The sequence below is a fragment of the Ptychodera flava genome, chromosome 12 (genome assembly GCF_041260155.1).
Source record: "Ptychodera flava strain L36383 chromosome 12, AS_Pfla_20210202, whole genome shotgun sequence".
NCBI lineage: Eukaryota > Metazoa > Hemichordata > Enteropneusta > Ptychoderidae > Ptychodera > Ptychodera flava.
The window spans coordinates 37,167,495-37,185,753 of NC_091939.1; the positions used below are offsets into that span (position 1 = coordinate 37,167,495).

General features: G+C 36.9%; 1 protein-coding gene across 1 annotated transcript in view; it reads left to right on the forward strand.

Annotated features, from left to right (window-relative positions):
- Positions 1-6,335: 6,335 nt before the first annotated feature.
- LOC139145779 (uncharacterized) overlaps positions 6,336-18,259 on the forward strand; it is a 300,693-nt gene continuing 288,769 nt past the window's right edge. The window contains exons 1-3 of the mRNA XM_070717084.1: positions 6,336-6,600; positions 12,081-12,192; positions 12,603-12,896. Of these exons, the coding sequence (XP_070573185.1) occupies positions 12,123-12,192; positions 12,603-12,896 (364 nt within the window). The 5' untranslated portion in view covers positions 6,336-6,600; positions 12,081-12,122. The remainder of the gene's footprint in view (positions 6,601-12,080; positions 12,193-12,602; positions 12,897-18,259) is intronic.

The window sequence follows — 18,259 nt, forward strand, 5'->3', positions numbered from 1 at the left end:
TGGTGTTTTAAACCTATTTTTTACAATTTAAGTGGGAAAGAATCAACCGCTGGGCAATTATAAAGATGAAGTGAACTTTATAGCAATAGTAAAAAAACATGTTAAGTATGTGGTGCAAGAACTTGAGAAAATTACCAAGTAAATGTTTATGCAGTGTGTCTATATTAAAAAGATTGGCAGTTTATGCTGTATGTAAATCCCAAGCAAATCTGATAGAAATGCATATATAACATGAGTATGAGAAATGAATCATTCTTGTATTGTTATGCAAATTTTTAGGGAAAGTGGAAAGAACGATGTCTTGCTGCAGGTGAACTGGAACTGTTAAAGTTACCAGAATTTCGTATGCAGACGCACGCAGACAGTGTCACCCATAGTCTTCCAAAGACGTGAGAAACTTACGTTACTGCCGGGTTTTCACGCTTGGCCCATTCGTTCAGTACGGGCTCTGACCCTACATCGAATTTTACCGCTCTCGATGCTTGCTGGGTGCATTTTGGCGAGCTCTGCTATTGGTTCGATTTGAAAAGCGCCCACGTGACTCAATACACCGCCGCGCCTTTTAAATCTGAAATGTAAGAGACGTCCAGATACGCTGAAAAACTTGCTGATTTCTCGACTTTTCATCGGTAAGAGGTAAAAATGTTGGAGTATTATTGAGAAGGACTAATGTGCTTTGACCCTACGTCGAATTTTACCGATTTCGATGCATGCTAGGTGCATTTTTGGCGATCGAAAAAAGTGTGTGGCAATGAAGTGACACCCCTTGGGTAATGTTAGGCTGTATTGAATTGCAACGCACATGTATAGTTAGGCAGCAACGCACATGTATAGTTAGGCTGTATTGAATTTGCAACGCACATGTATAGTTAGGCTGTATTGAATTTGCGACGCACATGTATAGTTAGGCTGTGTTGAAATTTGCAGCGCATACTTTGTTCTTTTCTGCAAATAGTATCAACAACGACAACAACAATAACAACAACAATAACAACAAATTTACTGAGTCCAAATATATGTTTATTTATCTTCATTTTTAAATATTTAATCATCATCATCGTCATCATCGGAGATTGAATCCCCTATGTGAAAATTAGCAGACTTGGGGTGTTTCTCGCTTCTGTACACTCGTCTATGGGGCGAATAGTCCCAGAGCTGAATAGTCCACGGGCGACTGTGATTATAATGGTGAATACCAGTGCTCCCCCTGAGTGCGCCGTGTGGTTTTCTAAACACATTCTTTATGTCATCCATGTGAGACTAGAATATCATCTGGTCACAGCTTCACGTTCTAACTCCCCGGATGAATGCATTTTGTATAAGTATCTTAGAAATAAGGTTGTGCATACCATCGCCAATGAGAAACGTAGGTATTATAAAAATACGTGTTTAGATAACGCCTGTCCTTTATATGCTGCATTCGGTTCTTTGCCAGGGAAACTCCCATTCGCAAAGTCCTCGCAATGGTGAATTGCTGTACATGTTCACAAAGCTATTGCAGATGCGTTTAATGACTCATTAGTTTGCTAGTGTTGTTGTTAAGTACCCGCCATATAGTCTTCCAACTTACACGAGTCATACTGGGCTACCACTAGCTGTGGGTCGTCCATAGCTGTGGTGTTTTCGGACGAGATTTTGACTTTTGCGTGTTGTGATTAATAACGTAAAAGTCAAAACCAGCACGTAAAAGGCAGAAATCCCGTCTGAAAACACCACAGCTATGGACCCACAGCTAGGTAACCACACAAGTGTGTTCAAAGCCAGTTTCCGAGTTCCGTACTGCCCTTGGTTGCAAATGTAGTTGATTTTGTTATGGACTTGCATCATTCACGAAGTCGCAAGGTAGCTATATTAGCCGATAACATATCTCCTAAATTTCGTAAGATTTGGGCAAGTTGAAGTAGTATTGCAGAATCTATTTCAAGTATTTTCAATTTGTCACTTGTGAATTGTTCTTTTCCTGATTATCTAATACTAAAAATCCACGATGAAAATTGAGTCGTACGACCAGTCGTGTAGCGTGCTCACGTTGGTTCATTTTGGGCCATATATGGTACACGACGACTGTGTGGTAACATGCCACACAACTGTCACAGGTGCTGTCCTATATCGGATTCACAAGCGACTGTGGAATGGACCTAAGAATATCATCAGCAATGACAGGCCCATCTCTATCTTTATACCAGTTTTATCCAAGATACTTTACAGACATGTACACAAATTGGTCTGTACACTCCATCGGCAACCAAACAATTTAATTATATAGCTGCTCTCAATCTAGTTTCAGAAGATTTCATTCATGCAATAGTAATACTGCTCTTCTGAAGCTTATAGGCCTACTGATCAGTTGTTACAAATATTGATAATAGTCTTTGTAGTGGCTTAAATGTATTATACTGTCACCTGTTCCAGTTTTGCTACAGTTACCATGAAAAGAGAAAATCTAACCAATCACAGATTTTAAGCCAGTGGCTGCTTTTAAAAAGCAGCGCCCTCACATGGGCATTTTGAATACCAAGGATACCGTTGACCATAAATGGGCATATTTAGATTACAGGTGACTGTATACCTTTAATGTATTTAGAGGTTATAAATGGCAAGCAAGTAGGGTATTTGGTATAAGAGCTCTGGGGTAAAAAGTATCATATTTGGCAGGAAATAATCACAGAGCAAAGCGAGGTGATTATTTCACCCAAATATGCTAATTTTCACTTTAAAGGCCTCATATCCGCAACCAAATACCCGACCGCACCATTTATAACCTCATTATAATATGCTTAAGGTAAATATAAGTGGACATGCAATGTCGTTATTTAGGATCGAAGTTGTAAGAGGATTCAGGTGCGCCTAGCATGAACATATGCAATCTCAAAAAAGAACGTTTCAGATCGCACGTGTTCACATTTGATTCCACACAATACGGTAACGCAATGCATCAATATCACGATTATATGTTGAACTTGAAGAATTTTACTTGAAAAAACGCTCAAAAACCTTAAAAAGATTATGTTTTTGGTACATGGTACATCGCCATTGCTGCTTATACAAACTCTTCATTTGTGGGTTCATCGAGCTGCACCAGACTAAAATCAATCTCAAGCCGTATAATACTTGTTCGACATTATCACGCGTTGAGCTCTCAAGCTGGAGTGCGAAATTTGCACGAGCTCAAAAATGTTTATAGTGCGCAGGCCTTCATGTTTAGAATATAAACCCTGGCTCCAGCCAATCAGATTGGCAGCTTCCAGCTAAGCATATTATAATGATTTTATGTAAGCCCTATGGCCTTGTTAACTATGACATTGTTTTCAAGAAATCATCTATACATAGAAAATTGTTTAATCATACACAAGACAGTAGCCTCGCTTCTACTGTATGTTACTTTTGGTGAGATCAAGGCAATGTGCAAGATTGCGGTGGATTTGAAGGAAAACTTTGTTGGTTACACCATTGTTTATCAGTCAAAATTTGACCATAGTCTAGCTTCCTAGTCATCAGCAATACGTACCCTCTATGCTAACGAAATGGTCGACAGTGTATAGTTTTGACTGATAAACAACAGTTTATCCAACAAAGTTTTCCTTCAAATCCACCACAATCTTGCAAGTTGCCTTGATCTCACCAAATGTAACCACAGATAGTATAAGCGAGACTACTTACTTATGTATGACTAGGAAGCTAGACTATATGATATCAACTGTTTCCGTGCACATCAGATCTGCTACATGCAAAATTTTAGCGTTTTGTATGGGAAGGAATTGTAGCCATACAGGTTGCTTCACAGACAACACGCAAAGAAAGCCAGTGCACAGCCCCCTACAATTATTGCAGCTTGAAAAGAGAATGTTAGAGGGGGTTTACCCCTGTCTGCAGGGGTTTCAAATAATGCTATTAACACCACCAAGACAAAATGTATGATTGTTGTTAGTTCATGCCAAAAAGTCAATCATTTGACTGATGGCAGTATTACTCTTAAAGGGTATATCTCACCTAGGAGAGCTTTTAAGCTTCGCTGTCAGCGATGCATAGCAAATAGCTGATTGTGGCATCCGTTGTAACCCCTGCGTCCAGCGTCTCTGAACTTTTTACATTCCAAGCTTGTTAGTCCCCACGGACACCGTCTGGGGGGACTTATAGGTTTGGTCATGTCAATGCGTGTGTGCGTGTTTGCATGCGTTCACGCGGATATCTCAGACACGCCTGGAGCAATTTCGTTCAAACTTGGTACAAGGATAGTAGCCTACCTCATACAGATGTACGTTGATTGGTTTCACAATGCGATCAAATGTGGCGATGTTAGAGGACTTTTTAGTTTACACCTCCATAGACTCCCATGAATAAGGCTGTTCTCCATAGACTCCCATATATAAGGCCAAGAAAAATAAAATTTTAGTTTCTCATTGTATTCATATTGCAAAAAGGATGCAGTGACACAGTTTTCAGTCCCCACAGATAAAGTCGAGGGGGCTTATAGATTGGGTCATGTCCGTCCGTGAGTCCATCTGTGAGTCCATCCGTTCAAGCAGATATCTCAGACACTTTGACAAAGTGTCACGTGACCTTGGTGACCTTTGACCTCAAATATACATATTTGTCCATAACTCAGTAACCACAAGTGCTAAACCTTTCATATATGGTATGATGGGACACCTTATGACACCACATATTGTACCTTATTAATTATGTGCATATCTAATTTTGAGCGAGCCAATAGAGCTAGAGGTATGATTTTTGGTATATAGGGATAACTTAGCAATACCATTTTTTTGACAATGTCATGTGACCCCGGTGACCTTTGACCTCAAATGTACATATTTGTCCATAACTCAGTAACCACAAGTGCTACACCCTTCATGTATAGTATGATGGGACACCTTATGACGCCACATATTGTACCTCATGAATTATGTGCATATCTAATTTTGAGCGAGCCAATAGAGCTAGAGGTCTGATTTTTGGTATATAAGGAAAACTTAGCAATACAATTTTTTTGACAATGTCATGTGGCCTCGGTGACCTTTGACCTGAAATATACATATTTGTCCATAACTCAGTAACCACAAGTGCTACACCCTTCATGTATAGTATGATAGGACACCTTATGACGCCACATATTGTACCTCATTAATTATGTGCATATCTAATTTTGAGCGAGCCAATAGAGCTAGAGGTCTGATTTTTGGTATATAGGGATAACTTAGCAATACAATTTTTTTGACAAAATGTCACGTGACCTATATGACCTTTGACCTCAAATATACATATTTGTCCATAACTCAGTAACCACAAGTGGTACACCCTTCATATTTGGTTTGACGGGACACCTTATGAGGCCACATATTGTACCTCATTAATAATGTGCATATCTAATTTTGAGCGAGCCAATAGAGCTAGATGTCTGATTTTTGGTGTATAGGGATAACTTAGCAATACAATTTTTTGACAAAATGTCATGTGCCCTCAATGACCTTTGACCTGAAATATACATATTTGTCCATAACTCAGTACCACAAGTGCTACACCCTTCATATTTGGTATGATGGGACACCTTATGACGCCACATATTGTTCCTCATTAAGTATGCACATATCTAATTTTGAGCGAGCCAATAGAGCTAGATGTCTGATTTTTGGTATATAGGGATAACTTAGCAATACAATTTTTTTTGACAAAATGTCATGTGACCTCAATGACCTTTGACCTCAAATCTACATATTTGTCCATAACTCAGTTACCACAAGTGCTAAACCTTTCATATATGGTCACAGGCGGCCCAAAAACTATTACTGAGTTTTTCTCACTGTTTTCTCTATCATTTCTCTATTTCTCTCCTTTTCTTCATGCTCTGACTGATTATTTCTTCTTCAAATACGGATTTTTGCAGCTATTGGTGCCATTTTGGTCAGGCTGACCTGAAGCGGGCTATCAAAGATTTCCTCCTTCATCAACACGTGTCACAAAAAGTTATTCTCTGCATAACACAAAGGAGCTCTATCAGCTGCCAGGTCCCTTGTTTTAAATTTTCATAGAAATATCTTCAATTTCCTATTTCTGTGAAGCTTCCTAATTTTAATCATGGAAAAAACAGAAATAGTCTACTGTATTGATTCAGTACCTTTTTCAGGTTGTGTTGATATGAACAAAATTAATAAATACTCTGTTGTGAAAAGATCATCTGATATTTGGCGATTTTATACTAAAGGAACTAAGAGTATATAATGTGGTGATTTAGCAAACATTTCATATGGTAAACTGTATTTGGTGTTGAAATGCGGTAAAAGAATTATTAGAAAGCACAGCTGAAGGTGATTTTAGCAGGTTTGGTTTCCAACAAATATATTCCAAAATTCTTTCCATGTTTAAGAGTATCATTGTTGTAAATAGTTCATACACTTCCTGCCATCTGTCATTGTATCTCTTTAGGTAAACATAGTTGATACCAAGGGGTGGATAATTTGATATCCTGATGGAAAGATCTGGAAGATTTTCCCCCAAAAAAGATTCCCAGCATATGTCAGTGAAAAATGAATCCGCCAGAAAAGGTTTGACTCAAAGAAAAGGTGCATGGGAGAGTGGAAAAAATACTGTATAGCGGATCAGGTAAAAAATAATGCTTCCTCATCAATCATCCATTCCAGTCACCCTTAGTGGATCTAAAAGAAGTTGTGGTATACAGATCTTGTAAACAACCAGTCTTTCATTTACAAGATGCAGGATAACATAAATTAGTATATTCACAGAAAGTTTCATCTCGACAACAAACTTTGCTGTCACGTTATTAATCACCAAATCTTACATCTGTGTATATAAATATGGCAAGTCTGTATGAAAAAAATGATTGGAACTTTGCTTTGAAAGGATTTTGTTTCTTTACATGGTCATATATTGTACATTTACGGAATTGTTTGTCTATGTAAGTCAAGTAATAGCTTCATAGGAATCCCTGGTTCAGTGCTTTTAAATTTGGTTAGAATGGTTTTAACTAGTTTTGCATTGTTGTGAAATATTTTTTTATAGTTTTCTCATGGACTACCATGTATAGTGGATCAACATTTTCAGTGAAATTCCAATATCAAATTTCTTGTACATACATGCTTAAACCACCCTAGTCTACACCAGTAAATATATATCAATTAACAAACATTTAAAAATGCACAGATATTGCTAGTTTCATATTGGAAAAATATTGTTCATATTTTTCTCATAGACTAATATGTCAAATCAATCAACATTTATCAATGAAATCCAATAATCAAATGTTTTGTAAGTACATGCTCTTTTTACCTGCCACTTAAAGCAACATACATTTACATGAATTTTCAAACACATAAATGTACAGATATAGCTGGGTTTTTTAAGGGGAAAATGTTAAAAGTTTGCCTGATAGACTTCCATGTATTATGATTTGATATTTTTGGATGAAGCATTATATACGCCACATTTTGTGTTCTAATAGTTTCGCAAAAAATGATGACCCTCCCGAATCAAAATTTCTTGACCCTTCAGAAATGCATGGCATTTGCATAAAAATATTGCAACCCACCTGTCCAGTTCCTTTGGGGAGGATGATTTCAAAATTATAGCAAGTCAAAAGGGGGATTTGAACACATTGTGAGTTTGTTAGGGGCATTTGAAAAATCTGAAAACCTTTTTGAATTCTCCCCCTTGACAGGTGTTAAAAGCTTTCTAGGACATACTTTTCCTTTTTGCCCACACTGAACACGGGTTGATTTTTGCTGTGAACAAGTTAACAATTGTGGCTAAACCACCCGGAGACAATAATAAATTCTTTTCACTGTAAGGCAGATGATATGCATTTGAAATCTGTTCATAAAGAAAACAAACCTCTGATGGAAGCCAGCCATTCATGGCTACTAGTTTTATCCATGCAAAATAATTGACAGGCTCTGGACAATACATGGAACTGCAGACATATTTAAGGGTAAAAATAAACCCTAAATATCATCAGGACCTTTTGATTTGAACCAAGCAACAACAATTAATTAAGAATTTTCTACCATAAATGACCAAATATAACCCAAGTAAAAGTTGCTATAATCATTTTAATCAAATAAAGTAACACCTTTGACAAGTAGTGTCGTGGACACTGTTTTACTGTGCAGTCATGTATATCCTCACTGATGCAGAAGAAAGTAATACGTGTAGCTTTGTCGCTAGTAAAGTCTAGCCAATTGAAGTGGATATGTTCTTGAATGATAGGTCTTTAACTCTTTTAATTAGTGTTTAGTTTTTCATCATGAATATTGACTCCTTAATTTATTGAATATATGACTTCTTAATTGTTGTGAGAATTACATGTATTTGGATTTTCCGTAATGTTTGCTAATAAACCGCATCATAGTTACCATGGAAACAACAATTTGATATCCGCTTTGTCAAACTATAATAAGAGTACAAAGGTATTGGCAATTGGCACTCACATTGATATAAATGCTTGCTTGTTAATTAAGATCTCTAACTACGTTTACTTAAAGCAATTAAATTGGTTTAACCCCTTAGGGACTTCCCTTTAAATTTGGTTTATGAAATTTCAGATACCGATGTGTGGTTTCCAGTGAGTGTTCAAAATATCTTTCTGATTAATTCAGGGCTTGAAAATTACGCTTGCTCGATGCCCAGGAGAGACTGATTTCTAATACGGACCAGCGCAAAACTAGTCGTCATCCGTCATCGTTGTCCGTCGTCCGTCGTCGTCCGTCAACAATTGCCGTCTCCTCTGAAACCGCAAGTCCAATTGCTTTGAAATTTTATATGCAGTTCACTTGGGGTGACCTCACTTAAGTTTGTTCAAATCGTGGTGAAATTTGCATACTTGTATTTTTGGGGCATTTTTTGCTGTTTTTGGTAAAAAAATCTTCTCTGAAACCGCTTGTCCGATTGCTTTGAAATTTGATATGCAGTTTACTTAGGGTGACTTCAGTCAGATTTGTTCAAATTGTTGTGAAATTTGCATATTTGTATTTTTAAGGCAATTTTTGCCATTTTTGGTAAAAAAATCTTTAAAAAATCTTCGACTTCAAAACTACCTGTCAGATAGCTTTGATATTTGGTACATATGTCCCTAGGGATGATCAATTTCAGATTTGTTCAAATTGTGCAGAAGTATGCAAATTTGCATTTTTAAGGCAATTTTTGCAATTTTTGGTCAAAAAATGTATTTCTCAAAAAGTACTGGTCTGATAGTTTTGAAATCTGGTATACAGGTTTCTATAGATGAAATAAGTAATATATATTGAATTACTGATGAAATCTGTAATTTTGTATTTTGGGGCAATTTTTGCCATTTTTGGTCAAAAAATGTGTATTTCCAAAACTACTCATCTAATAGCTTTGCAATTTGGTATACAGGTTTCTACAGATCACTTTAATGATATTTGTTGAAATTATGATGAAATCTGCAATTTTGTAATTTTGGGGCAATTTTTGCCATTTTTGGTAAAAAAATGTATTTCTCAAAAAGTACTGGTTTGATAGTTTTTAAATTTGGTATACAGGTTTCTACAGATGAGCTAAGTAATATATATTGAATTTCTGATGAAATCTGTAATTTTGTATTTTTGTGGCAATTTTTGCCATTTTTGGTCAAAAAATGTGTATTTCCAAAACTACTCATCTGATAGCTTTGAAATTTGGTATACAGGTTTCTATAGATGACCAAAATGATATTTATTGAAATAATGATGAAATCTGCAGTTTTTAATTTTTGGGGCAATTTTTCGTCCGTCGTCGTCCGTCAACAATTGGTAGGTCGCTTGTTTTACAATAGCACCGATCGCAAATGACGTCACTGTTCTCTAATTAATATGCATAAATAAATATTTGCATTTTCTGCATAAACGATGAAAATAAAACCTGCATTTGTTAGAATGGCCATTTAGTGTCACACTTATTCGTATGAATTGATGACTGAGACTATAAGCTGCAACAACAGCTGCGCATACAATGACAAAATTTGTCCGAAAGTCATGTGCGTGCAGCTATATTTAGTAAAAAACCCGAAATCGTGATCAACGCTATTGAAAACTGTAAATACCACCAATTTGTCACAAACCATTGTAGGAGAGGTCCCACAATCTGGGTAAGAGGAGAATTTTTTTTTTTCGGAAAATTTTCAGGGCAAGTGAGTTTCTGCTACGGACAAGTACAAAAATAGAGGCTACTTGTCCTGGGACAAGTGGATAAAACATGAAATTTTCAGGCCCTGTAATTTGTGGTCAATTATCCCATTGACAGATCAAAAAGGGAAAGAAGTTTTTTGATGTATAGTAGGATATTTGTCAGTAATACATCCTCAGTTCTCCCCAAACGTACCCATGTCCTTTAATATACTTTTAAAATGTTGAAAGTTGGAACATCAAGGTACTTCCCAATAGCGTTGATCGCGATTTTGGGTTTGTTACTAAATATAGCTGCATGCGCGTGACTTTCGGACAAATATGCTGAAATTCGGACAAATTTTGTCGTAGTATGCGCAGCTGTTGTTGCACCTTGTAGTCTCAGTCATCAATTAATATGAATAAGTGTGATGCTAAATAGCCATTCTAACACTCGCAGGTTTTATTTTCATCGTTTATCTGAAAATGCGGACAAATGTTTATTTATGCATATTAATTAGAGAAAACAGTAACCTCATTTGCGATCAGCGCTATTTAAATGGGTTTTACACACCTTTGTCGACAGTAATCAACAAGATGTCAATAGATGCATTTCTTGTAAATACTGGTTAAAACCAATTGAAATCAAAGTTGTTACTTGCAATTTCAAAAGGGCAGCTTTGTCTTCGGTAATTTACTTTTTGAAAATGTCTCTTTTCAATGGAACATAAAGTGAACAAGTCAAAAATATATAGAAATTGTACAAGTGGTGTTCGAAAAATGGTGGACAGACAACCTTTTACAGTGAACCTCTTGCCAACATTTGAAAATTACTTGTTGGTAGGTTTGCAAGTACAGTGTACTTCTTGTACTGATGCAAACACTAGGAAATATCTGATATCAAAGATAGTTGCTAATTTACGGTGATAGTGTACAAACCTTTTGCTTGTTTAAATTCATCAAAAAATCCAGAGAATTTTAAAAAACCACTGCACGTAATTATGACTATTTGTAGATGTGTCGTTTAACATTCTGAACGTCTTATATACTAAATATATGCAACATCTGGTTATCACGTAACAAAGACGCAACACATAATGATGGAATGTACTTATGTGTAATTAAATCTCTCTATTGTGCGTAATACTGCAAATGCATAGTATTGTGGTCTTATCATATACCTACATTCATGTGCCTGTGTAAAGCTATGGGAGAAAGCGCCCTCAGATCCATGCATTTTTTTTACGTATCACGCCCCGGCCCGGTGCCCAAATATGGGGAATTGCGTGCATTTCTTAACTACCTTGATTCTGGTTACTATGCGCGTTGCTATCCGCAAACGTTCCATTCGTACACAAAGCTAGCGCGAGATGAGGAGAACGTCTGCTCGCTCAGATCGTAGTTGCGCGTGGTGACAGTGGAGCCGCGCCGGTGACATAGACTTTTATTTTTAAATTCTAGAGAAATCCTGTGTACACTAAGTGCGTGCCAGTTCAGTATAAATTACAACAAACTGAAATCATGCTCTTGTCCTTCTTTCACCTCGATTTCAGCCTGGATCTCTGTTGGTCACGTATGTTGCTTTGCGCCATAGCGCGTTCTAGAATTCTGCAGGTAAACAAATGACGTCATTATGTATGTCAATCCGCGACAGGAAGCGGCCATCGCATTTATGAAAAATTTACACAAATGATGATGAATTTTAGGTATCGCACGCTTTTTTCTCTCCTAAACAATGTTGAATATTATGTAAACTACATATTTATCATTCCATAAGGTATATGATAAAACCTTTACGGCCCTGATACGGCTTTTGCGGCCCTTGGTCGTATGGCGTACGGGCCCTCGCACGCTCGGGCCCTTCCGCCGTACGACCTCGGGCCGCAAAAGCCGTATCAGGGCCGTAAAGATTAATATCCAATGACTTGATGAAGTAATCATAATATCTTTTAATTGACTTCAAAGGTATTTTGTGGCAGATATTATCCTTGACGGCATATCGATCATATGGACATATCAATGTCAAAGATGTTGCTGTTTTTTTTCTCTCGTCTGTTGGTGATATCTTTATGTCAAGGTGAGAAAATAGTGTCATTGTACTCCAGGTTTGCAGAATTCTCTCTGAAAATGTCACAAAAGTTTAATGGGCAGTATGGTTGTTGGTGCAAATGTATAGTTTTCACAGCAGAAAGTTGACTCGAAAACCATAAATATTTTATGAGATGGTATAAGTTTGTTTTCAAGCTGTGACAGACACAAATATGATAATTCAAATCTATAAAACAAGTTTTAATAATTTCAATAGAGTTCCAGGCTTTAATGATTACAATTATATTCTTTTTTGTACAAATATCACGTCCAGAACATATTTAAGTATTAAAATCCAAAAAACTTGCCTTTGCCATTATCTTTTTACTTATGAGAGTGAGTGAGAAATTATACTACATTTCATGATGTTCATTGTTTAGTATTCTTGTTTGTGATCAGTTCAGACACCAAGTGCCCCAGCATCAATTTATCCAATCAACTCATCGCCAACCTCTTTACAATTTGGATGGAGTGCTGCATTTGGTGATTTTGATGGTTATGAAATATCTGTAACCCGTGATGACAGCTCTTCATCATATGAAACATCAGAATTCCTGTCAAAATCTTGGCAAACGCGGTACAACGTGACTGGACTAATACCTGGTACTGAATATAATATAAAAGTGGTAACCAGGCTACACACTGGAAATGGCGAACTGAGAAGCTCACCTATTGAGGTCACAATGACAACAGGTATATTTCCCAGCTCTAAAGAAATATTAATTGTCTGTAAATATTTCGTTCATTGTCATCATCTGTAAATGTTTCATTCATTATTGGAGAGCAGGAGTTGTCATAATGTAGTGTTGTAGCCAGGATGTGCCTTAGGGATAATGTTCCCAAAATGAAACCTATTGTCCCGCATTCTTGTGTACTGTGGGTCACCTCCGGCGCACTCATGAGTCGACTGTGTTCGGTGTTGTCTACAAGAAGTATCCCGGATCTGTTACTAACCATGACCTTTGTTTTGCATAATTATTTTTTGGCTTACATCTACATACTTTCGGAGCTGTGATTAAAATTAATTAAAACGCTGCACTTGATACCATTATTTGCTTAAAAAATATAGTCGGTCTTAGCTCTGATTGGTGGCAGATACATTATACAGCTACAGTTCAAGCATAGCGACGCGGTCTCGGTAGGTTGAATTTGCTCTGTGAAACTAATTTGTTACAAAATAATAAGAAATTTTACTGACAACTGATGCATGTTGTCCCCATTTTGCAAAATGTCCCAAAAATAAACGGTAGTGGGACACAATGTCCTCTGGTTTAAATTTCCTGGCTACAACACGAATTGTGCACAAGATCAAATCATTTGCATAATGGGTAGACTAAATATGCATATATAGTGTAAAAATTTATTATTATTCAAGATTATGAAATGTGAATATTATTGACAAAATCATTTAGGCATTTAATTTAATCAGGGTTGATCAGCTTTTCTGCCTGCAATATTGGAAAATCACTGAACCTGTGAAGGTGACACTTGTTCCTGCTGTCTATTGTGTGTCTAATATAGTATATTATATACAGAGTAAGCCAAAAAGAAAAAAAAAATGTTTCTGGTCCTTAACATTCAGCAAAGTGATGCGGTGACGAGGTTTTTTTTCTTTCCTCTTTTTTCATTCCTAACAATGCTGGTTTCGCACTTTTGATGCAACATTTATTGTCTTTTAAGCTGCATAATACTTGTTTTCTTAATAGTTTTTTTGTACATGCAAACAGGGATATCAAGGCTAGCTCTACTGATGAGTATGTAACCCCCCCAGAAAAAGACCTGATGTTCAGGTTCTGAATGATGTGCGCGGTGACCAGAAACAGTATTTATTTTTTAGTCCCCACGGACACCGTCCGGGGGGACATATAGGTTTGGTCATGTCCGTGCGTGTGTGCGTGCGTGCGTGCGTGCGTGCGTCCGTCCGTCCGTTCACGCAGATATCTCAGACATGCCCAGGTCAATTTCTTTCATACTTTGCACAAGGATAGTACCCTACCCCATACAGATGCACGTCTATTTGTTTCACAATGCGATCAAATTTGGCCGTGTTAGAGGACTTTTTAGTTTTCACCTCCATAGACTCCCATGTATAAGGCAGTCTCCATAGACTCCCATGTATAAGGCAGTCCATAGACTCCCATGTATAAGGCAGTCCACAGACTCCCATGTATAAGGCCAAGAAAAATAAAAATTTAGTTTCTCATCGTATTCATATTGCAAAAAGGATGCAGTGACACAGTTTTTAGTCCCCACGGATGAAGTCCAGGGGGCTTATAGATTGGGTCATGTCAGTCCGTTAGTCCATCTGTGAGTCCATCTGTTCACGCAGATATCTCATATATTTTGACAAAATGTCACGTGACCTTGGTGACCTTTGACCTCAAATATAAATATTTGTCCATAACTCAGTAACCACAAGTGCTACACCCTTCATATATGGTATGATGGGAGAGCTTATGACGACACATATTGTACCTCATTATTTATGCGCATATCTAATTTTGAGCGAGCCAATAGAGCTAGAGGTCTGATTTTTGGTATATAGGGATAACTTAGCAATACAATTTTTTTGACAAAATGTCATGTGACCTCGGTGACCTTTGACCTCAAATATACATATTTGTCCATAACTCAGTAACCACAAATGCTACACCCTTCATATATGGTATGATGGGACAGCTTATGACAACACATATTGTACCTCATTATTTATGCGCATATCTAATTTTGAGCGAGCCAATAGAGCTAGAGGTCTGATTTTTGGTATATAGGGATAACTTAGCAATACAGTTTTTTTGACAAAATGTCACATGACCTCGGTGACCTTTGACCTTAAATATACATATTTGTCCATAACTCAGTAACCACAAGTGCTACACCCTTCATATATGGTATGATAGGACACCTTATGACGCCACATATTGTACCTCATTAATTATGCGCATATCTAATTTTGAGCGAGTCAATAGAGCTAGAGGTCTGATTTTTGGTATATAGCGATAACTTAGCAACACAATTTTTTTGACAAAATGTCTCATGACCTCAATGAACTTTGACCTCAAGTATATAACTCAGTAACCACAAGTGCTACACCCTTCATATATGGTATGATGGGAGACCTTATGATGCTTCATACTGTACCTCATTAATTATGCATATATCTAATTCTGAGCAAACCCATAGAGCTGGATGTCTGATTTTTGGTATATAGGGATAACTATATTTTTTGACCAAATGTCATGTAACCTCGATGACCATTGACCTGAAATATACGTTTATGTCGATAAATACGCAACCACAAGTGCTATGTCCTTTATATTTAGTAGGTTGGGAGACCTTATGACAACACATGCTTTACCTCATTAATTATGCACACATCTAATTCTGGGCAAGGGAATAGAGCTAGAGGTCTGATTTTTGGCATATAGGGATTAATTAGCAAGACAATTTATTTTCAAAATGTCCAGGGAAAGACACTAAGGGTTGTCCGATTGCCCGGGGCAAGTGAAAGTCGCGTTCGGGCAAGTGAACCTCCGATGCCACTTGCCCGACGGGACAAGTGAAAAAAATAATTACCTAAAATCGAATTCACGAGAGCGATTTTCTGGCGAGGGAACACGGACTTAAACAACAAAAAATAATCATATTATGTCATTGTGAACATTTCCATGAGATTTTTCATAAAATTGCATGAAGAATTGATGAAAAGAATCATAAAATCGCTTCCAATAAAATGCAGTTCAAACAATACCACCGGTTAAATACCGTATGCTGATTTTGCATATGAAAAAGCTGTTCAGCTGGTGGAGCGTACGTTCACCAAAGTTCATTGCATTGACTGTGAGGTTACGGTGTCTCACAATATGTCGATACGGTAAAAAAAACAAAACACACAGCGGTTTTTGTGCTTTGTATGAGCGTTTATAATAGGTAAAAATAAAGTCCAGTGGTGAAAAATCACCACAAAAAATGGGACTTTTACTAAAACGTACTCTTCAATGTTAACTTGTTGAGTGACAGTGAGTGGCATCCTGGCAAGACCGCATGCAATGAAAGGCATGAGCAAGCTTAGGTGTCAACGGGTCCAGTCTTTGAATTTTCAATGAACATTGACTTAATTTTCAGGTCAATAAGCCAAAAGTTACTTGTCCGTGGCAACCGATCTCTCTGTTTGTGAATTTTCCCATTCTAAAATGACTGTCAAGAAGCAATTGGATCGAATTTGACATCGAGAAATTCAACTTCCAAAATACATAAACACCGACGCCTTAAGTTGTTGGTTTAAATTCTATTTAGTCTGCGCATGAGCGATAAAGACCACCTAGGTTATTAGAAAAATATAGGATACTGGTATATAGTGCAATGGTAATCCAAACTTCATAGGGCTGGTGTATGATATAAGCGCAATAAAAACATGACAAAAAAGTACATTATTTTTCAGAAGTTTCAAAACATACCTTTATAGCTACAGATTTTTTTCTTTCAGTATAGATAAGTTAAAACTTTTAACTGCAAAAATACCTTGAAGGTACAATTGAAATGGCTGTTATTATTTGTACATTAAGCCCCAAGAAAGTAAACATACAAACATATGAACTACTAGAATTTTTTTCTATGAATATGAAAGCCCCACTAGCTGTAAATCTTGAAATTTGTTGATCTAAAAAAGGCTTCCTATTTTCTGTGGTTTTCTTTAAATTCTACCCATTTACAGGATATAGTCTTTTACTACTTTACAAAACATTCATTATTGAAAAATTGGACAAGTAAATTTACATTTTAACCATTATTTTGATTGCCCGCCATACTACAAAGAAAACAAAGCATATGTGTCCCAGTTGAAAATATTCAACACTATGCATTCCATTGGACTACTCTGTTGTTTCCGTGAATATTCAAATGATATATGCACGGTGTACACTGTTTTTGCTATATTTGCATGGGGTGCCATTTTACGTTTGGGCACACATTTATTATATTTCTTGTTCAAAATTGCACATGCAGTCTCACTGCAGTCTCACTCAATACTTGTATTCCAACCCCTCAAAGAGCATATTCCCAAAAACTTGTTTTAGTTCAGAAGTAAAATCACATAAAGAATGCTAAAAGATACAGCTAGTAGGGCTCTAATAATTAATTGAATACAAATGAGCCGTCCAGCACTCTTAGAAGTATGAGGAGAACCCTATGAGAATGTCTGACATTTTCTCATGATAACATGATAATTTTCAAAATAAAGTGGGTGAAATGAAAAACCAATGTTTTAGCTTTTTTCAAACATGTAAATTATACTGGGCAAGTGGTTTTCTAATTCGGGCAAGTGAACTGAACCCCCCACTTGCCCGAAGGGCAAGTGGATAAAAAAATAAGTGTCTTTCCCTGATGTCACGTGACCTTATGACCATTTGACCTTGATTATACATATATATGCATAACTCAGTAACCACAAGTTCTATACCCTCCAATTCTGATAGGATATTAGACCTTAAGATGTCACATCTTGTACCTCATTAGTATGCGCATATGTATTTCTTGCCCCATCTGTACCCTTACCAAAAGATAGCGCTATTTATAGTAGATATAGCGCTATTTTTGTAGGTTCTTAGGAGTTTTGGTAGATCTCAAGAGGGTTAAATAGGTGTCATTTTACTTGTAGGTCTTCAGGAATAAGTCTAGTTATGCATCTACTTAGGACCTAATAACACCTATCTTACACCTACTTCTGTATTAGATCAACAGTAGGTGACAAATAAATTTGTGTAGGTAAAGCACACCTACATGGACCTATCATGACCTATCATGCACCTAAAGGAAAATTGAGGCGCCCTCACAGGCGAACAAACGTAAAAGCCGTGGTTGAACTTTAAACCCTATTTGAATAAAGAATTCTGCCTACAGGGGTACACCCAATTGATCATTGCTTAGGGGATTTCCCGGCCTTTCTTATGACAAAAGTTTGTCGGCTGCAGGCTGGTGAATATTTATGTGACCTTTGCGCTTGTTTTGGTTCCGTATTGCACCGAGTTTTCGACCCAAATGTTAAAATTGGCCGATCT